At 40.0% G+C, this 22,411-nt stretch overlaps 3 protein-coding genes across 5 annotated transcripts in view; 1 reads left to right on the plus strand and 2 right to left on the minus strand.

The window, feature by feature from the left end:
• Positions 1 to 15,250, minus strand: part of rab41 (RAB41, member RAS oncogene family) — a 209,847-nt gene extending 194,597 nt beyond the window's left edge. The window contains exon 1 of the mRNA XM_061048411.1: positions 15,246 to 15,250. The gene's annotated coding sequence lies outside the window, so the exon portion shown is untranslated. The remainder of the gene's footprint in view (positions 1 to 15,245) is intronic.
• The window catches only part of adgrg4a (adhesion G protein-coupled receptor G4a), a 382,000-nt gene continuing 368,430 nt past the window's right edge, over positions 8,842 to 22,411 (minus strand). The window contains exon 28 of the mRNA XM_061048399.1: positions 8,842 to 8,853. The gene's annotated coding sequence lies outside the window, so the exon portion shown is untranslated. The remainder of the gene's footprint in view (positions 8,854 to 22,411) is intronic.
• Positions 10,956 to 22,411, plus strand: part of fgf13a (fibroblast growth factor 13a) — a 98,539-nt gene continuing 87,083 nt past the window's right edge. For 2 of the 3 annotated variants that reach the window (XM_061048401.1, XM_061048404.1), the window contains exons 1-2: positions 12,641 to 13,213; positions 13,467 to 13,629. In XM_061048401.1, coding sequence (XP_060904384.1) covers positions 13,581 to 13,629 — 49 coding nt within the window. In that variant the 5' untranslated portion in view covers positions 12,641 to 13,213; positions 13,467 to 13,580. Of the gene's footprint in view, positions 11,167 to 12,640; positions 13,214 to 13,466; positions 13,630 to 22,411 lie in introns of those variants that run through there. The other variant, XM_061048402.1, reaches the window with a different exon arrangement.

Consider the following 22,411-nt stretch of genomic DNA (forward strand, 5'->3'; position numbering starts at 1 on the left):
TAATGAAATAGTGGATTTTCCATGAAAAGGGGCTCATACCGCAGTACCATCAGGTTTAGTGGGACTGTTAAAAACTCAGGGCCTGGTTTTCCCTCAGGTCTGAGGCCTTCGGTGTTAATGCTCCCACTCTTCACTGTCAGGGTTCATCTAGGATTACCAATGATACAATTTTCTGCTAAAACACTTTCCCCCCCCAAATGTACAACTCATTTTAATTTATATTTTTTAATCTCATATACTTTATTAATCCCAGAGGGGAAATTCAACTTTTCACTATCTTATTGAGAGACATTCTGCGGACACACACACACACACACACACACACACACACACACACACACACACACACACACACACACACACACACACACACACACACACACACACACATACATGGGCCCTTTGAAACAAAAACTACAAAGTTATAAAAACAGTATGTAAATAACTTGTAGATTGTTGTATTAGGATTGTCTATTAGCCAAGGGTTGCTTTATGTCAAGCTTTGTAAACACTATCATTCTAACTAATATTCATAATCTTATTGTTTTGTACTTACAAATGTATAATACTTTAAAATCCCCACTCTCTAAAAGACGTGCTTTTTTGTTCTGATGAAGCAGTTGTTTCACTTTTGATTGACCTACATGAATTCTTCATTCAGTATGGTGGAGATTCTCAGTGGCTATCGTGTTACAGCAGTTTTGATCTGTTCAGTTGGAACTGGGCTTCATGTAGTCTAATCATATTTGTGAAATGGCTTTTGTAAAATTCAAGACAAATCCAGATGTTATTCTTCTTCTGTGTTCCGTCCATAGACTGTAAATATTAAGGTTCAGTCCTTTAAAAGAGATGTCAAAGGTAGAAATGCACATTGGAATTTTCGCCACTAGATGGCGTTCATGAATTTTTAGTCATAGACGAGATAACACAACAACAGGGAAAAGGAGATCATGTATCTATCCTTTATTATTGGAGCACAGAGGAAGCTGCTCTCTAATTCTTTAATAATAGAGCTGAAGAAAAAGTCATCAAATTTAAAATAAATATCTTACTTATGAAAGATTTTAAAATATCAGACACAGCGAGGAAAACAAATGTTTATCAAGTTACAAAAGTTTTACACATGATGTTGTATTTGGATATTATAGAACTTTAAAAAGTGTAAACAAGCAGAACAAGATAGTTACACATGAAGTTACACATAAAGATTAGATGACTTTTAAAAAAAACTGTAGACACTCTACGATGTTTTCATTCAGAATAGTATTTTTTTCTTTGAAGGAGGAAAGGGATGTCATGTTTACTCAATACTCAAGACATTGATGCAGCATTGATGCAGTGTTGATGGGAATGATATGAAGCGCTGGTGCTGATTCAGCGTGCCAGCTGATGATTTAACTCAGGTGTCACTTTGTGGTCTGGCGTAGAAGAAGCAGCCCATCACTGGCTCTCAAATCCCCCCACAGGGAGTCCAAAGTCTTCTCAAGTGTTGGCAACTATTGACCGGGGGCATTTATATTTCATTCAATCGTTCAGAGGCTGAATTATTCATACTTAAATAATTAACACTGTCTGCTCAATACAGGAGCTTCTCCATCACTCCCAGCCAAGATGGATAGCAGAGTAAAGTAGGTTTGGTGCCTTCACTGACACTATCAGGAATCAATTCCATGAGAAAAAATAGACATTAAATGAGAAGTAGCTGAATTTTACAACTGTTTTCTTGAACTCTTTACCGCTTTTTTTTGTACGATAAGACACCATATAAACACTACACTAGTGCAGCTTCAGCCCTCAGGCAGGAGATACACATTGCCAAAAGCCAAATCCAACAGGTTAAAAAAACGTTTAATAACTCAGGACATCAAGTGTCTGAACTCCAATGATGACCCCGATGACTGATAATGAGTTTTTTTATTCTGGTTTTGATGATAGTTTTAAGGACGTTTTTATCAATCTCAGTTTCCAGTTGTTACCTGATGAGCTCTTGTTTTTTTAGTATTTAATGTTGTTCACAGAGTTCGTTGTTTCTATGTGCCTGTGTTTCTATATGGTTTTTTTTCACATTGTTTTCACATGGCTGCGAAACAAATTTCCCCTCGGGGACAATAAAGTTGAAAGTTGAAAGTTTGGGCGCTGGTGGCGCAGTGGTTAGTGTGAGCGCCCCATGTATGGAGGCCAAAATCCTCCAAGCGGGCAGCCCAGGCTCAAATCCAGCCTGTGGCTCCTTTTCCGCATGTCATTCCCCACCCTCTGTCTGCCTGATTTCCGACTCTATCGACTGTCCTATCTCTCCATGAAAGGCACAAAAAGCCCAAAAATAAATCTTAAAAAAAAAAAAAAAAAAAGTTGAAGTAGAGTCATATTTTAAGATATAAGTCTATTGCTGATCTTTGTTTAAAGTCTGTGGGCTTTACAAACACAATAACATACTTTCCACTCAGCCTTGGGTACTTTTTTAACAGCAGAGTGGATACACACCTGTGATAGAGCTTACTAAAGTATGTACAAGAGAAAATAGTAACAACAGTCTTTGCTATCAGCACAGAGGTGAGGATTTGTTAGCCGAGCACAGAGTGGTATGCGTCGATGGATAGCAGGAAGTCATATTGTCTGTGACTGACGGACGATTTGTGAAGCTCTCTCTGTCATCTCCGTCTCCTCTCTTTCTTTGGCAGCAGCGCTCAGCTGGGGAGTCTGCGTCGACTCCAATTAGATTAGTCAGTGCGGCAGGGGATGGAGTCAGGGCCTCGCACATAATACAAACTCTGATGCTTGCTCATTGCTATTGATTGTTACTGTACAACCCAGAGCTCAGTCTTTCACCAGGGACACGGTGTCATTTGCAGAGGGCTTATGTTCTGCTTTGGTAAAAGGGAAGTTTGTAGAGCTCAAACAAGAGCAGCAGAATTTGTGGAAACGTGTGATGACAAATACAAAGCAATCACTGAATTCTTTGTAGTTAGTCTTGTGAAATCTTAAATCAAATTTGATGATGTGAATTTAAACTAGAAAAGCACCTAGAGAGCACAGACCGCCGAGAATAGTCCAATCTTTCACATTATACAAATATACCGCACTTACCTCTGTATATATCTCCACAACTACAAGACTTACAAGACAAGACTGCAGACCCCAAGATACTATCTCAGCTGTGCATTTATTCTATGTCAGTGGTTCTCAGCTGGTCTAGCCTCAGGACCCACCACCAACTCCTTAATGACAAATAGCGACCCAAATTTTGGATATTTTTTAATATTATGAGATTGTTTTTCACACATTATTTTTCCAGTCACACACTCGTGCCATACTGAAAATGGATCCGGGACCCACTTTTGGGCCCCGACCCACCAGTTGAGAACCACTGTTCTATGTGATGATTGAGTTTATTGAAATTTGTTTTTTGAATGTTTTATTGCAACACATCATTTACTTTGCCATATAGATGCTTGTGTAACAGTCCAGTTAATACTGTTGCTTGTTTGTGAAGATGAGATGTAATGCTTTGCTCATGCTACTGGCTTCTTCCAAGTTTCATAAAAATCAGGCTGATAATTTCTCATTCATCTTTCACAACAAAACAGTGAAAACAAACTGTCTTGGATGAAAATTGCTCCTATTTAAACTTTAAAATTGAATACCAGGATTGTAAAAATTAAAATTAAAATAAACTCAATTTCAAACGTAAGGAATTCTTGAGGTTTTGAACGCTGCATAAGGACTCAGTAATGTCTATATTTTGAAATTATGTTGGATAAAAAAAACTCACAAAAAGGTTGGTTCTTACATGTAGATACTGACTATGTCAGGCAGGGCTAACTCTGTGTGCCTGAGTGGTCTTTAGATTTGGCAGAAACTCTCTGACCTTGTTTCTGTAATCATTTGACTCTGTGAGATTTGGCTGCAGCTCATATACAAACACTACTTTACTATGACAGACACTTTGATTTATAATCACACTACTTGTCTGCAGTCTGGATCGTTCCTGGATGTTTTGGTCTTCAGTGTGGGAAACATTACATCTACAAAACTACAGTGTTGGGGGGTTCATACACAGTGACATTTGAATGATTTATTGTTAGTAATATAAAAAGATCCTATAGGGCCACAGGGCAGTGAGCTCATACGTTCCAGCTTTTATGGTTTTGAAAACATTTTATTCAGGCTGTGACATGTAGATGCTTTTATTCTATTATATGTTGACGTAAGCAAAAATAGCACGCTAAGCTATTTATGTATTTGCTTGGTGACAGTCAATCACTATCTGGGTTAGCTTTTGATCACTATTGTTTCCCCCTCTGAGTCAGTTTTGGATCATCAGCCCAGCCGCAGTCAGAGGAAGAGGATCTGATGTAGAAGACTTTACAGAAAGACACGACTGAATGAAGAGAGTTTGTGTGTACTTCTAAAATGAGCATACCATCAGGTGCAGGCAAATGTTTTCTCTGTGAAATCCTCCTGAGACAGAAAGAAACTCTGCAAAGTCACCTGCTCAAAAACAGCAGAGATTTCAGGGAGATGATGTGAATGTACTCACTCAGTAGGCTATAGGACTGTGGAAAGAATAATTATTTAAAAAGTGTATAATAGAAGCTCACACAGAAAAAAGTATGTGAAGAATATGCATGCTCAGTTTCTAGCCAAAGTAATATGAGATGATTGATATACCACTCAAATGTCTGTTTAATATCAAGCTACAGCTACCGATAGTCAACTAAACCTAGCATAAACACAGAAAACACGAGGAAACAGCCTGCTTGTCTCTTTCCGAAAGGTGTTAAAAAAGATTCTACCAGTATCTCTGAGACTAAGAGTAGAGAATAGCATCTAAAATGTTTAACAAATACAAAAGCCAAAGAGGAAAAAACACGGTACACAACGGTGTGGGCCTCGAGATGACAAGGTTAGCTAGGCTAACTCTATACCTTAATGCTAAACTAAGCTAACCGTCTCATAGCTGCTGATTTATACTCAACAGGCAGGAGTAAGTGGTAACAATCTTCTCAATAAACATTTGGTAAAGCAGTAAGTACAAGTTTTTTTCTTCAACATTCAAACTATTCCTTTACAGCAACGCTGACACTTTAGCTTTCTGCGACTTAAGAAACTAAGAATCCAAAGCTGTCACCTCTGTTTGAAAAACGCTCAAAGTCCCAGACATTTTTAGTCACATTTTTGATACTTAAGTTCATTTCTGAAACTATAGCTGACATTATCATTACCATGGCATTCAATAGTACAGAAACCTCAGGCAGAAAGCTATAGGCCTACTGAGCTGGTAAATAAAGAGCCCTGATTTCTGTTTGATACTCGGGTGTTTCTGGGCGTTTCTCACTTCTCTTCAGTGTTGGGAGCTTGTACAGTAATATCCACAGGGAGCTGCCTATGATGTGAGCTGTAAAGACGAAGCACTGCAGGCCTCAAAGCACTAATACCCCCACCACCCCCTCCTCTGGATAAAGTCATTGACATTAATGTGATATTTGAGAGAGCCTCGCTCCATTAATTAGTAAAGTCATTTCGAATCATTTTAAAGCCTGATGTTTCCCATCCATTCCCTCAGCTTGCCCGCCTGCAACCCCACCATGCCAAACACGTTTAAACAATTGGCTTGCCAGAGAAGGAGAGGAGATGTTTGTATTTACAGACTCACAACACCAGTCACAGTCCAATAGTCTTAAATAGACTGTTGGAGGCAATTCAGATGAAATCCTGCCAGTAAAACATTAGAAAGAAGACACATTTAAACCCCAGCTGCCATTTGTAGTTGTGCTTGAAATAGCAGCAGATGCTAACCTTACATATAATAATAAATATATTATACTAAGATTGCTTTTCTGTTTCATTGCATTGATTCCATATTAAAGTGGGTCAGTGACCCAGTAACGCTTGGTCTAATTAGATCATGAGTTTATCTAAATACGTGCATCATTGCAGGGTGCATATTCAGGAATAGCGTGATTTTAAACATCTATGTGCAGGTGTGGAACTAATAAGGATAAATTAAGAGAATAATCAAGTGCAATGTGACATTTTATGAGTATAAATGAAGTTAACCATGCTTATTCCTGACAACAGTGACCCAGAAACGAAAGAATTAAAAAAAAGGAAACATAGCCTGAATCTTCTCCTGGTCTTTTGAAGGTGATGCAGCTGAGCTGACAAAAGCTGCCGGCTGCAGGATGTTCATCCACCGTTAATGAAAAGTGGAGCTCTCATCCCTCCTGGTCAGAAAGTGGCTATGAGGCTCACTGTTTTCCTGCTGAATGTGAAGAAATGACTTTGAAAAAAAGCTAAACAGCACTAACTCAATCAGGTGTGGAATACGTTTCTCATCATAATAATTGAACTCCACATTTTTCACTCGTAACCAGGTAAAAACCCGCTTCAGGTGCTAATAACTCTGATGCCGGTGCACTGATGAGGACTTCATCACCAGAGGGAAAAGGCAGAGTGTCAGCTGCACCAAATCCATGTAGATCATCTGTCCCACAGCTGAGATACATCCAGACTCAGTGACATCAGCGATATAAAAAAAGCAATCTGCAGAGCGGCAGGGTCAATTATGTGCTGCATTATAGGAGCGACGTGACAGAAATATGACATGGTGTTGCACCTTTCGACCCTGACCTCTTTAGTTTTGAAATAACTTGCTGACCCCGTTATGACCTTTAGCTTAGGTCAGCGCTCAGAGATTAATGAGCAGGGGGGGGGACTCTCCTATATTTATGTTTCACTGAATGCATCACTTTGATGTGTGAGCCTATGGACACATGCAAACATGCAGACACACATGCAGAACTTATGTATGTCCTTTATTTTAATCTGCAGTCCCTGGCTCTTTTTATCCTGCAGTAGCTTCTCGGCTATATTATTATTCATTATATTCAGTTATGATGGCAACATGTGAATATTTAAAGTCTAACACATATGACATGGACCGCTCCTGCATGATGCTGCTTAATCTTCTCCCTAAAGTAGAAACTAATAAAGAAGAATGGTAAGTGTTTTTTTATAGCGTCCATGTTTTATATTAGCTGCATGAATCTTCAATTTTAAAGCCTAAAATGAGCAAACCTGCAAGTCCCTGATAAGCGTGAGCGTCAGCAGATGTAGTGATTAACATTTGACATGTTTGTCAGTGTGACACAGAAGATAGTTTTGATCATTTCCACCCAGATTACACAAAACACAGACACAAATCCAACAGTGCTCGACCTGCAGCTTGTATCTACTGTCATCAGAACCTCAATGTAACAGAACCAGCCTGATTACCTTATCAGCCTCACTCAGAGCCTGAATCAGCCTCGCTCCTACAGTGGGAGGCAGACAAATGACCCCTCTTCACAACAACAGAGCATTAATCACCCTCCAACACCTCTCTGCCTGTCAGAAAGAAGGACTTTTAGGACTGATCCTTCCTAGTACCCATACTGGCTCCTATATCACCCTGGGTGATTCTCAGTACGACCGAGGTACAAATCAAACCGCTACGGGGTCAGTGTAATTTTTTTCATCCTATGCAACTGATTCATAAGTCAGCTTAGGGTGCAAATGTGGTCAGTGGCTGTTACCCATGTGATTGGAAATTGATTTTCAGCTGACTTGCAAGATCAATATGCACGTTTAGCAAGAAGAATTACCATGTAGCTCCAAAAAGATTGAAACAAACATCTCAATGCATGGATAAGAGAGATTTTTGTATGATGATCATATGTTCATTCGACCGTTCAATCAATCCTCCATCATCCCATTTATCCTCTTTGCCCACGGATGATCCCCGTTGGTATAGCAGAATTTCAGTTTAAACCCTTGAATCTGTTTAAACAACATGTTTTTTAAATATTGGGAGACGCCAGTGCTGGAAGTAAACCTGTGCAAAAAACAAACAAAACATTTTTTTTTTACCAACGGCCTGAGAGCATGTGATGCTTTATTCCACTACAACTTTAACTACAGCTAAATCTACATAAGAATGCTAAAATACACTTCCAGCCTGTATCCCAGTAGTAGATGACAGGTGTACTTACATTAATGTTTATTAAGTCTCACACATAATGAATTAAGAAGTTGAAATTGATTTTTAGAATAATTTGACCCTATTTGGAGGCAGATATCAGTTTGCACATGTAACTTTAGTGTACTTGAATACACTTCCAGGTATACCAGGATAAATGTTCACATTAAAACTAATCTGTAATGTAGAAGGAGTTTGAATTTGATGGACTCTACATGATTATGTAACTATGAGGAGGAGTCCATAAAACATGCTGGCCTCTGATACGAGCTCTTCATCAAATGTGTCATTAAAGTGAAATATAAATATAAATACTGTTATGTTGTATATTGATAAATAGCACAATATGATGATTAGTTCTAACTGAGAGGTGAATTACTTATCGATTCCAGTCCTGATATTATGGAGCTACAACAGCTGTACTTTAAAGGGTTATGTTATAGACATTTAACTGGTTTTAAATTACCAACAAAAATAAAAAAAAATTAAAACTGAAGAGTGTGCTGAGTGTGTGAGCATGGGTGCGGGGCAGTGTGAGATAAAGGAGATGGTGCGTTTTCACACAGCAGTCGTTCAATCAGCAGCCAAACAGAAGACATTCAGGGTGGTTCTGTGGCTGCAGTGTGTGATGTGACATCAGAGGTGACAGAGTGTGAGTCAGGAGTTTGTTTGAGCTGAACCAGCCGGGCCGCAGGGCTTTGCTTTAAACCGGCTGGAGCTGAATGTAGCGCTGTACTGTGACGTCCTGGAAAGGTTAACGAGGGCCACAGGCCATGGACACAGTGGGTAAACAACCCACTGACATTAACACTCTGCACTAACCCTCGCTATTCAAACTCATTCCAAACACACACATGCACAAGTCCTGCTGCAGAGTCACAGTTTAAAGTCATTATTCTTTTGGTCAGGTCAGAGGTCATCAGGAACCTTTGGAGTGTTTCTTTTACTCTGCTGTGCTCTTTTCTTTATTCTGCTCTTTTTCTTTTGACTTAAAAATCATTCAGCAGATATATATGAATTTATTGACTCTGGAAGCTTCACAAACTCGGTTAATAAGCCCGTTTAAAATTATATAAACAGCTTAAGACGTGTTGTGCATAGTTTCATGTTAACTATTATACATACCCAGCAAACTCACAATAAGGGATTGTATCCCATCAAAAGCTCTGACACTAACACCAAGGCTTTTTTTGTACCTGTGATTAAACACAATAATAATGTTGTTTTTTTAAGTTTGTTTGAGAAGGTTTAAGGTTATTCCAATAAATTATTCAAAATGAGACAAATGTTGTATGGTGAGAGTGGAGGTGAGGTTGCTTTTGTCAATGGTTTAATTTATCATGATATGAAAATGTTCTAGTTGAGACCATTAATAGGTTATGGTGACATTAAATGGTAAACAAACTTCAGTTTTCATGTAAGGAAACAACTTTTCAGGCAAGGTTTATTGCTGAATTATTTCTAAATGTCATAAAAAAAACAAGAAAAACTCCAAGGCACTCTGTTTTTCTATGACTGCTGCATATCAGAGCACAACTTAAAGCTACACTTTATTGAGTCAGAGTGGTGCTCCTTTATATATATTCACTACACTTCATAAGTGCTGTGTTTGTTTGTGTGATAATGCTGATTTTGTTCGGCTCTGTTCTGAAGACACACGCTCCCCCCCCCCCCCCCCCCCCCCCCCCTCAATGTGACCTCTGTGACCCCTACAGCTACTGGGGGGTCAGCTCCAATCGATTCACAGTCTTCTGGATTCAGGTATGCTGTTAGGATTGCTGCTATAAGAATAATAAACGTGCCTCTTCTCACTGTCAGTGAAAACCAAGAAGAACGCAGATACTGTCATTTTAAAAATAACAATAAATCAAAACATTTTCTCAATAAAAAGAAAGAAAAGATAGAAAAGGAAACAAGCTATCTAACTAACTGAAAGTAGTAGATGAGCTTTTTCTAGCTATAAATCCGGATTCAGTACGAACAACTAGGCACATGGACAAGCAGTCAGCTGTCTCTATGATCAGAGTATGGTGGTATCTACTGGGACAAGTAGGAAACATAACAGGAAAGGTTCTGAGAGGTAACAGTGAGTGGCATGGATAAAAATAGTCAAGTTAAAATTAAACAAAGATGGAGCACAGTTACTTAAATGGAGATTAATAAACGAATGCCTATCTACTGATACACACAGAGCGACTGGTCTATTTCACTGTCAATCAAAAATATCAATATAGATGGTCTCTTTAGGAAAAAGGAGGCAGCTTACTTGTCATCCCTCCGGTGTTGTTTTCATGGCAACCCAAGACATCATTATATGTTGTATCAAACACAGGAAATATTGTGTTTCCAATGAAGCTCACATTCTACATATTGACATGTATGAAATAAGAGAGGTTGATATCACAGCGTGATTTCAGTCAGTTACTTTTCTGTTGTCAGAATTTGAACTTTTACTTTATCCATTATGGAAGCTGTTGTAACATCATTATTCCAAAGATGGCACTGATTTGTTGGTGAAGGTTTATTATGTTCAGTTTCCAGCATTAGAATTGTTATATTTTTGGCAAATGATTGAAAAAGATGAAAAATTCTGATGACTGCAACCGTATTTTAAAATGTGTCCTCTTGAATTTCACATGCCAGACATCTGAAAGACTGTTGGATTTATTATCAGCATAACTTTACTTCAACGTCTTTAATCACAGAAGAGAACAAATTGACTCAACTCAGAGTAAAATATGTTGTTAAACCAATAACGATTGGAGCGTTTCAGTGAGAGCCATGACCTGAAACAGATCAAATAGGCTACAGTGAGCTTTGGACGCCTCCGAAAGATTGGAGCATGTGAAGAAAGTTTGAAAGGAGTCTTGTTTCCTCTAAAAATAGCAACTATATAGATCTTGTAACAGTCAACCTGCAGGTCTTTTTTCCTCTGCTGCCACTGAGTGCAAACAGACCTGCACGGCTGAGAGATGTAAAAGGACTGTGATTAGACCGCTGATAAAAGTAAAACTCAGATTTTGAAATGTTATATTGACCTCAGAAGTGGATTAAGAGGTGGGAAAGTATTTGGATTTTTCCCTCTTAACCTGGACGGTTTTCAAAGAATGAGGTTTACCTTTTAGACTTGATCTTTTCAGGCTTCAAAGGTAAGGACCGCACACTCTTTAAGCTTTAAAGTCAGTTATCTTTCTTTCTAGACAACATGCTGTGTATGGAGCGTCCATTACTTAATAGTGGGTGTTGATTACAACTCTTAAAATATGATTAATACCATTTCCCTGCAGCGGGCCACAATAAGGCTCAGATTCTGTTTGTTTTGTTATTATAAGAATTTGAATGACTTTATAGAGTAAAGTGTCTCTCATCTTATAGATCATATGCTGATATACTGTCAGAAGTAGTCTTTAAAGACTTTCTTTGGTGGCATGACTTTCAAATGAAAAGTGCTAATAAATCTGATCATAGTTGTATCTCTGAAATTTATTGTCTTATTTACTTCTTGCAGATTTGATTTGATTTATTTCTGTGTTTTATTCTATCAATGTTTTAGATTGTTCATTCTAAATCAACCTTTGATTATGTTGGTTCTTGTTTAGTCTTTCATCATTTCTTCTGTTGTTGTCGATTTCTTTTCTTATTTCCTGTCTGTTTGTTCTTTGTGAAACTCTTTGGGCTGCATGCTTGTATGAAAGCCGCTTTAGTTGAGTTGAGGAATTTCAAAACTAACAAATGTTAGTCAGTTTAGGGTGACATCACAAAGATCGTCATGAAGACGAGAGATATTTTGGGGATTATAATCACAAACTCTCTCTTTTTTTTTTTTTTTACAAATCTAGTTGGCTAAAGAGATTAAATCTCTCTAAAGAGATTTCATGCTTCTTTTGTAATGCACACTGACTGGAACCTTCTCATAGTGGGTAATAAAAAGTTATTCTTGAACAAAATGAGAACAACAATGGAAGAATATATTCATTGCATTTTGTAGTGTTAAACAAGTGTCGACTTTTACAAACAGGCTCGTGGTATCATAAATGAGATGATTTAAGTTGGATAAGCTGATAATGAAAAAGATGGTTTATGTCTTTTTATTTTAGACTTTTAAAGAAGGGGCTCCAAAATGTTTTGACAAGCTGAAGTGTCTTTTAATGTGGGCAATGCAAGACTGTCCAACTTTGTCGGGCAAAACATGTCAAGTGTTGTAAGCTTGGGGGGGGGGGGGGGGGGGGGGGGGGGGGGGGGGGGGGGGGAGACTTTGGGGGAAATGTTAACTTGTGCATTTTCTTTCCAACTAAGTTGAGCTGTATTGACGTCACTCAACAGTACCATCTATATCATGTGCAACAGATACCTTGTACACAGGACTGTTTCAGGCAGAATATTGGAGGTTAGAGCCTATCCTGATGAAATATATTGCTTTTAATGCAATTTATGTGAGTTTTGTCCAATAAAACTCTATTATGATCGATAAAATCAATCCACTTTGATTTATGTTATAATTTTTCATCCAGCCGTTTTTTGCAAATGTCACCTCATGCATTTTAAGAAGTCTAACAAACTCCTTAGATCATAGAAGAAGAAATTGCGCAGGCTGCATGTGAATGGGATGACGCATAGCTCTGCAAAGGCAAACTGAATGAGAGCAACAGCAAGATGGAGAGCACCATGCAGCACCACCTCCTGCTTTAAATCTCCAGCACTTCGACGGGCTGCCGCTGAACACACATACACACACGCTGACGGATGGAGCTCGTTTTCATCTCGGCGGTGACACAGACGGCAGAAAAACAAATGTGCATGGTGTGAATGTGCGCTGGAACGGGGGGGAGCGCTCTCACGTTGTAGGCTATATCCTGTTGATCCTGCCCGCCACGCGTTTAAGAGGACCACAGCTCGTGAGGAGGAAGAAAAGCTGCTCGCACGAGCTCCACTGGATGGCATATCTCCCGGGGTTTGTGTGAACATAGGACTGATCAGTGTTTTGACCTCTATTCTTTGTTTCTTTTCCACGCTGATTAAAGACCACTCTAGAAGAAACCTGCTCTCCATTTTTCAGCCTTTTGCTACTCTTCTTTGTCACAGAAGAAGAAGAAGCAGGTCGTGATTTTTTTTGAATGCAACATAACGGGATTCGTGGTGGGAGCGTTTCCTTTCATCAATGTGCATTGATGTAGCAGAAAACGTGGAGGAGATAAGGTAGGTTAACGCGTAAAAACACTGGGAAGGCACACTGGCTTCTTCCTGGTGTTTACTTAAACCATATGGGTCTCTTTGTCGTGCTCCGTGTGAGTGGGCTCAATGGGCAACAATAGTTGGATGTTTCCATTGATATCCTATTGATAACCACCTTCCCAAGTATAGCTCCCACGGTCCATTGTCTCGTTCCGTGGCCCTGCTTTGACTCCAAACGCTGCTGTTTGTGTGATGATGAATCTTTCTCTCTTCACAGAACCCTTATCTCAGCACCTGGAACCTTTGCTAAGGATTTCATTGAGGACAGTCCGAAATTAAAGGGATTTCGATCCTTGTCTAAATCGGGATTTATACATCCAAACTGGGATCTATGAGCGGAAAAGTGGCAAAGCCTAAAGAAGACAAGGATGCTTCCAAGGGTAAGAAGAAAGCCTTGCCTTGTGTGTACACACACACACACACACACACACACACACACACACACACACACACACACACACACACACACACACAGACACACACACACACTGCTTTAACCCTTAAATCACAGGTTTTAACCAGCGCCACCATTCAACCAGCATCTGAGGTAAGACTGGAGACAATAGCAATCAGTGGATGGTGATCCATCCCCCCAGCATGGTGCATGTGGATACTGCCGTTCGAGATCTAGGCTACTGTAGGCCTGTAGCTGCACGATGTGCTGGTTTGAGATCACATGCTTTACTTGCATTGATTGGTGATCGTCAAACACAGACACACAATTAAGCAAAGAGGAGAACAATATGTTGCATGACACATATGGCTTGCGATTGCATTTTTACAATAAAAGAAAACACCTGAGGGTTGAAATGATGGCAGTGATTCCCCTTTTGTGTCGCTGGCATCCTGTTGAAATGTCCCTTTGTGTTTCTCGCCCTCCGCATACTGAGCCGCACATTCACATCAGCCACACTCATGACGCGCGGAGCATTGTTTGGGAATCGAAACCCAAATGAGCTCATGACCCATGGCGTCAAATATCTGGTCCTTTGGTACCCGGTGTAAAAAGGGAATTTAGAGCGCAGCCTATCCATTGCCATGGACACAAAGCACAGACGGGGTTGCCAGAGAAACCTGGCGGGAGTAACCATTGTAAGCGCTCCATATACGCCGGGGATGTGCACGACACTTTACGCACAGACACACAGACATACTACACGTTTGTCTGTATCAATCAAAGGATTCGGAAAATAAATAAAATGCATAATTTTTGGTCGAGAATGACGCAGCTATTGCGTCAGTTCACTTGTTTCCAGATGTATATGGAAGGATTTTCACCCCGAAAAAAATCAGACCGCAGTCCATTGTCTGTTCAGCCTTCATTAAACTCAGTATGCATGACTTCTTGTTGCTTTTTCATGTCGGTGAATGAACAGGTTTCCCTCCCGAGTGTAATATAATAACAGCTGCTTTTACAATGTGGCAGGCTGCCCACCGCATCACTCCTGTTTATTTACAGTGTGGCGATTCAATTGGATCTCCTTGTACTCAGGTTCCGGCTCCGTCTAACGTGCTCACAACTAATCAATAAACCTAATTGGCTTATTTTGGCAGCAGTGACACAAGCGATGACGTGCCTGCTGATGTGACTGTAAAGGGAGCATACAACAAGCCTGTGTGCAGAAACTTAAAAAAAAAAGATATTGTTTACAATGAGGGATGATTGTTAAGAATATTTAGTCTTATGTCAGGCCACACTGAGAAAACAGCACCAACTCACACCCAGTGGGAATGTAAATTATACAATGAAAAATTACATAATTTTAACCATATGCATGTTACAGCACTGTTCATGTTATTACTTTGTTATTAAAGAGATGAAGCATTTTTATTCAGAAAAAAACACCTAGGCTATATATTGAAAACAAATTGTTTTAGCTTTGTATTGTAGTAATGGTTGAATGTATTCTGATTTAGAACAATGTTGTCTTCATTGAACTGTACTGGGACTGTAGAGCTAGTTTGAATCTTGTATAGGACATCCCTGCTTGTACTGTACTAGCTGACTGACAAATAAGTTACTTACAATGCTGAAAAACAGAACAGAACAGTATTAAGTAGCTATAGCCTGGTGTAGTGCTGACGGTACAGTGAGCAAAAGATGCTCAAAAGAATTGATTTCAAGATTAACCTCAACACCAACTTTTTCTCTCATCCCTGGCTGGAAATCAATAACATGTGTGAATGGCTGACTCATGGATGCCCTGGGGCCGCAGCTCCATCTCCAAAACTCTCAGAAACACCTTCACCCTCACCAAGAAGCTTCAACAAAGAGTGCTCTAGTTTGAAACATGCAGAGCTGAGAGCCAAATGCTGCTGTGACACTACAGCCTTCCAAAATGTAGGAGAAAAAAAATTCTAGTTGACAATCTGCACGGCTAAGAGGGTCACTCGGTGCCAGCTGTCCTCCATCAGAGACATGAGTGGCACATGAGCGGGGATTTGCACATGGGAAAAATCAGCAGTGACCCTGCCAACACTGGCAATTTTCAGGGAAATAGTCCATTGAAATCCAGAACCACCAGCCATCTCCACACATTTTTTTCCTGCAAGCTGGAGGCCAGACACTTCTGACTACACTGTTGTTCAGAACAAGAGTGCTGCCAGCATTTGCTCATCCGACCTTATCATTTAAAAGAAAGACTTATGTTCAGTATTGATATAAAGAATGGCTTATTTACCAGGCTGCTGAAATACCATTGAGTTTTATTTAATTATTTGAATATCAGTGTTGGCTTAACGTTTCAGTTTTCTCATTAAGTTGGCTCAACATCAAGAAAAAAAACCGGCTGATCAGCATAACCTGTAACAACAGCTTCTGTTTGGCACTGAAAGAAGACAACAAAGATCTTTATTATCAGAATCTATTGATTGTTGGGGAAAAAAGCTTGCGGAAATGTGTGAGCTTTGTGACAGTAATCCGTCTCCTCTGTGGCTCAGTAAGAAAGGCCACAGTTCAGTCTGTAGGAGGACATGTGAAAACAGAAAACATGCAGAGAGAGAGAGAGAGATGGTAGGGAAGATGAGGTGGTGTGTAAGAGCTGTAATACGAACACTGAATCACGTTGTGTGAGTTTCCCCCTGTCCTTGTGAAGCTAAGTTGTGCAGACAAAAGGATGTGTCAAACCATGATGTAAACACAAAACTTTCCTGAGCCTGAAAATTTGGCTACATGAACTTTTGATTCAACCCATGATGCACTGTGCACCAATTATGGAGACATAATATGACCTTATTATTACTTTCATATTTTGAACTTTGCCATGGTGGATGGTGTTTGATCACTTTTTCTACATGTATTTCCTGCATCATAAACAGCACACATTTGAGCGAATGTCTTTGTCTGCACTTGTCGCTCCTAATACTTATCTCAGCGCAGTGCATTGATAGAGTCCTCTCTGAGGTGTGAGTGTCAGCAAAGGGATTCATGTCTTCCTCTGATTGCAGAGAAGAAGAAAAAGAAGACATAAGTCTTGCATACTTGCAGGCAGATTAATTCAGCACAAGGCCAGCCACAGAACCGGATCAATAGATTCTCAGAAATGAGTTTGGAGCAGCTTCATTAATCACAATGCAGGCGTCTCTGTCCCCCACATCACTGACAACTGCTCTAATCTCATCGGCTAAACCACCACACGCTGTCTACAGAGTGTCACCAGAGTCTCTCAATCTCATGCCTCCATCTCTGAGAAGCTGTGTACACTCAGCTTATTGGTCCTCTCTTACTGTGCATTATGCATGAAAAGTACATGCCTTAGTAAGGCACAATATCTGTATATTATCGAGACCTTTTGCAGAGTTGAACTTCCTACGTTTTGAGCTGTGGCCAGCAGTAACTGTCTGTGTCCCGCAGTGCAAACATTGACAGGTTAGACACTTTCTTTCGCAGTCACATTGGTGTATGAGCTCAACTGGTAGTGCAGGAGATTTCCATGTAGGGTTCCTCAAATTCTAATCCTAGGGTTTGGGAAATGATTCCAAATAAATCTTGAACTCAGCAAGCTCAGAGGATTTTCTGCTGTTTGATGGGGTCAGCTTAAAAAAAACTTTTTTCCTCCCGAGCTCTACTGCAAAAATCAGTTGAGGCTTTTTTCCCCATTCATTTGGATCTTCTTAGTGACTGCACAAACTTGACTGTGAACTTTGGTCACAACTTCAACACAGTGTGTCATGTTATAGGAATTCATTTTTCTTCCTCTGAATGTTAATTTGACTCCTTAGCATTAAGTTGTATTTACAAATCTTTACAAAGGAACAACACATAATCAAAAAACACAATTCTAAATGTAAATAAAAAAGTTACCATTCTTAGTTAATTTTTAAGTACATTTTTTTGGTTCCAATCCATAAATGACATAACCAAACAACATTTTGGGCTTCGTGAGGACACGCTCCTCTGGAAGCATTTGTGGTGTCAGGGTGGAGGAGTTGTTTCCTGTCAGATGCTTTTCTGGCACTGACGCAGATCCGGCCCAACCGCCTGGAGGAAACTGGTTTCGCCTCGCATCAGAGATCTGCCACTCTCCATCGCTGACTTGCACGCTGATCGCTGTATGGGAACATTGAGCGCTCCTCTCTTCAATTCCTCTGTCAGATTAGGTTTCTGAGTGACGCTGGGTGCCCTGTGACTGGTGCGTTGGCTTCTCAGTCCCAGTTTGTTGTGTTGTCAGGCGGTTTGTATAGTTTGTTTCTTTGAAAGGGAAGCTGTGATCTTTAAGGTACGCCAACTACATTGCGTAGTTGCTGGAGGCCACATTGCTGTTCATAGATTTCACTAGTCATTTATTGATCAATTACTGGTGGAGCTATCTGCCAACCTGTCTGAGTGAGGACATTTTTCATCCTCTTAATTTCTCTTGACTTTGACAGCGAATCACGCACTGTGTTGCGTCATCACTGCCAAGAGTGTTCTGGCCCGAAAATCTCTAAATACCTGACAGTTCTGGTGCATTAGTCAGCTTGCTGCGGGTAATCCACAGAGCTGCATGTCTTCTGAGGTGAAGGGCTTTGTGCGCTGTCCCCATGGTGCCTAACGGAACATGGCCGCCTCTGGATGTAATTTTTCAGTCCACAGAACCAGTGAAAACCATGTCAGTGGTGGCACTGGTTTCCTGCATATTTTTTTTTTTATCTCCCTCAGTTTTGTTCTGTGCTTTTTTTTTACCCTTGACATATTCTGATCTTGTTGCTCTTTTCTAAATTGGTCATGTCATTTCATTCCTCTCTAAATATTGTCACTCAGAAGGACTGAAGTGATTGAATCTTAAGATGATAAAATGGGCATGCTTGCTAAAACACCTGGCTCTCTGCTGGATCGCACTGCTCTTTTGCAAACACAACAGCAGTCATGGTTTCATATTTTAATCTCAGAGATCAGCCTTTTGGAAAGGAGTACGCATATTTTGTTTTGACATTTATAGAAATCCAATCCTTTTCTATCGGTCGCCCACTGCTCAACTGTTGTAGAACATTGCTCCTGATATTAATCACATTTCTACACATGGATTCTTTCATGAAAATAATGGCTCGGATCCAAACTCTGACTTCCAAGGTGCGGCATTATGTACTACCTGTGGATTTTGGATTACTGCGTTTTTACTTTCAGAAATGCCCTCCATGCTAAAGTAGTTAATCCCATCTAAAGATAATCCCCCATAATTGTGGTTACACTGCTTTGATAACAAAGAGTGATGTCTCTCCACAGGGCCAGGATAGTGAAATATCTCAGAGTGAGATGACTGTGCTCTTATATCATCAGATCCAAAACTATGTCACATGATGGTTTACACATAGAGTTAGGGCTTGGTGATATGATCATGATCTTTTTTTTCTACATTGATCAATACCAATGTTTATCATTAAAGATATTAGATATGGCTAGCAGTTTGAGGAGTAACTTCCTGAAGAAAACCAACAGACAACAAGGACTGTATTGGTTCCCTTCAACTTCAGAATATAGTTTATTTACATTCGTATCGGAAAAGATAATATAAACAGGCAAAGCTTCATATGCTGAATAAAACAGTGGCTTCATCTCAAATACCGGCGTCTCTGAAAGGCTGCTGCCACTATAATTAGCTTAGCTAAGACATCGGCTTGCTTTCGGTTAGGAGTCCTTCAGTGTTTATTATGTGTAATGTTTTAAACAGCAGCTGAATTATCAAACCCCATTTCCACAACTATCCGGCTTGATGAATAAAAAACAAACAAATCGCAAAATTAAGGTCTGAAGGTCAATTTATATAGCAGTCTCTGCCATCAGTGTGTGAATTGACAGGTGTGACCTGCAGTTTAAAAGTGCTTTGAGTAGTCAGAAGACTTGAAAAGTGCTATACAAGCTCAAGTCTATTTACCATTACCATTTCCACCATGTTTGAAAGATAGCTCGAGCTAATCTCCACCATCTCTTTTCACTATTTTTCTTTTATAGAAGATTTCCACTTTTACTCACTGGTAGCTTGTTCTTTGCAGGGGAAAGAGAGCGTGCTGTCAAGAGTGTTATACTCACATTCAAGCAAAATACTTCCGACTGACTGGCTGTTTGTGCTACGTCTACTGTGTGATAAGCTGTTGGATCCATCCATATCAAGTAAAAGTGTCCAAAGTTGTAATTTAGGGTATTTTATTGTATGCTTTGTTATGCACAGCCCTTCCGATAGTAGAAGCAGATTGGAGTTTAGCAGTCTTCATCTGGTGCAGGGCCAAGGAAGTGGAGGACAAGGCAGTTTTACTCAGGGCTTATTATTATCTGCTAGAATTGGAAAAAGATGACATCAGTACAAAATGATCCTTGAGTGTATTTCTTTGGCCTCCTTCCCACTGCTGCTCTTGAGAGGGAGCACACTTATGTGACATTGTGTGGCTTCTTTTTTTTTTTAAAACTCCTCTTATAGAGAAGATGACAAATGGCAAACTGAATCTATCCGTCCCCATATAATACCTCTGCAAGGGGTTTGACAATCCAAGTGCTAATGGGCTCACCGCGGATCAGACGTTGTTAGCTCATCTGATATGAAGGAAAAGGCTCATCTGTTTGACTGCGCATGTAGCGGCACTGACTCATGTGTCTGTAAGCATTCACACTACCCTGAGCTAGCATTCAGATTGTGTATAGTACATGCTACATGAAGTCCTGCAGGAGCTGAATACCACAGATGTCGTCTTTCGTTATCTCAAAGCCAGTGTGAGGCATCCCTGAAGGTCTGGAAAACTTCAAGTGGTTATTTTTTGCAAAGGCATGGGCATAGGCCTTAAAGAAAAATGCATCAGGTTTCCATCAGACTAGAGTAAGGCTGTTTCGCAAAAACATAGAGTTTTACGAGTGCAGAAACCACTACAACAGAGCACGTATGGCACTGCAGAGAGCTCCCGGAGATTTTAAGGTCACAAAAAGGTCACATAAGAAATGACAGTCCTCATAGGTCACTGTAGAAGCCATAAGCCGTCATCGTCAACCAACACAACCATTTCACAGATCCCAGTGGCACGAAAGCACTTAGTTGTAGCATTATTGCGATTTAAAGACCATATGGGTGTTTGCTTGTTGAAAGCGTCACCAATTTAATTCTTGAGCTATATTCTGTAGTTTAAATCAGACTCAGGATTATTAGTTGCTCTGGACATGAACTAATTAAAGTTGGTGAAAATTATAAAGGGGATTAGTGCGAGACAAAAGAAAGGGATGCGATAAGGCAGGACCGGTGGTAATAAACAGGAGCTACAGGCTTGAACAGAGAAGGCCTTGGAGACAGCGTCTAGCTGTCCAGCAGGTCTCTGGGGTGCTGCTGGTGAGGCCAAATGATTGTCTCTGGTTTGTGCAGAATGCAGATTAGCGTTTGGCAATGTCTTGCAGGGCTACAGTTCTCTGTAGCGATGATTCACCAGGAAGACACCAGCACAGCAAAGCAGCGTCTCCTCTGCACACATGCAGAGAATAGTTAACAGGATTATCCGCTTCTTGCTCTTCCCCAATCCTGCAGCTCATTTCACAGGCGAGTCACAAACAGGAGCCTCTCATCGGCCCGCGTCAGCGTTCCACCTCAGCAGCCAGCAGGTCTTACTGCCCATAGGGAGACACATCAGTGTGGGAATCAGAGGGGAAGACCTGAGCTGACCTGATGGGTGGGTAGATTAGGAAAATATATTTTTTTTACAGGCTGTATATGCCTTTATGAAGCTTTACTGTTTGTTGTAATCTCTGATACTCTGAGTAAACCAAATGTTTAAGGCAACAATCTGCACTTCTCAAAGACACAGGAAATTGCTCGTTAACGTGCAGCATTGTGTGCAATCGAAATGTGTGGCTGAAGCATTAGTTAATGATATCCACACTGACAGAGAGACAGAGAGTGAACAGATAGGTTCTGGGTTTAAAGATATTGTTGTTTTGCATTTATTTCAAAGGCATTGTGCTGATGTTGGCTGAGAAATGCATTTGAATTTCTATATTTTGTTTGTGCTGCAGATAAGAAGAGAAATCCAAATCCCTTCTCCATGGATATTATACAAAACAAAATGAGACTGTGTATAGAACATTACAAGAAAGGCGTAAAGGGAAAGCTTCTTGAATCAGAGCTATTTCGTTGTTAGACATCTTTATATAAACCTTTCACTTCAGCAGTCAGCACCAATAAAGTAAATTCATGTGCAACTATTTTGTCTTAAAAATTAGGTTTTGCATTTTGTTGGAACAGAAATGTTGGTCAGAAAACGTACACAACGTGTTAATAATAGATGAATTGTTTTCAAATTCTTTATTATAAATACAGGAAATAATATGTATTTCATATCTCTGGGGTATTAGCAGGGCCACAAATCTTTTCAAACCTTTACACCAAGTGTTTCACTGACCAACGCTCTGCCTAATTCAACCATACTGAAGCTGCAATGTGCAAACTTTTAAGGAACATGCTGCTGAAAAACAGCAGCATGTTTTTGTGATGTGTTGTGTGTGATTTAGAATTCAAATGAAGATGGACACAGACACATTCCTGTATCAAGTCAGATGATAAGCATCTCATAGAAGCACAGGAAACATGTAACTGTTTTAAGCTAACCTTAAGAGCCCTTTGCCGCCCTGTTCAATCTAAACACTCACAATTTGCTGAGGTTTAGATTGAACCAATCAACTTGATTTGATTTAGGAAAACAATTTGGTGTGCC

This window comes from Labrus mixtus, chromosome 10 (genome assembly GCF_963584025.1).
Source record: "Labrus mixtus chromosome 10, fLabMix1.1, whole genome shotgun sequence".
Classification (NCBI taxonomy): Eukaryota; Metazoa; Chordata; class Actinopteri; order Labriformes; family Labridae; genus Labrus; species Labrus mixtus.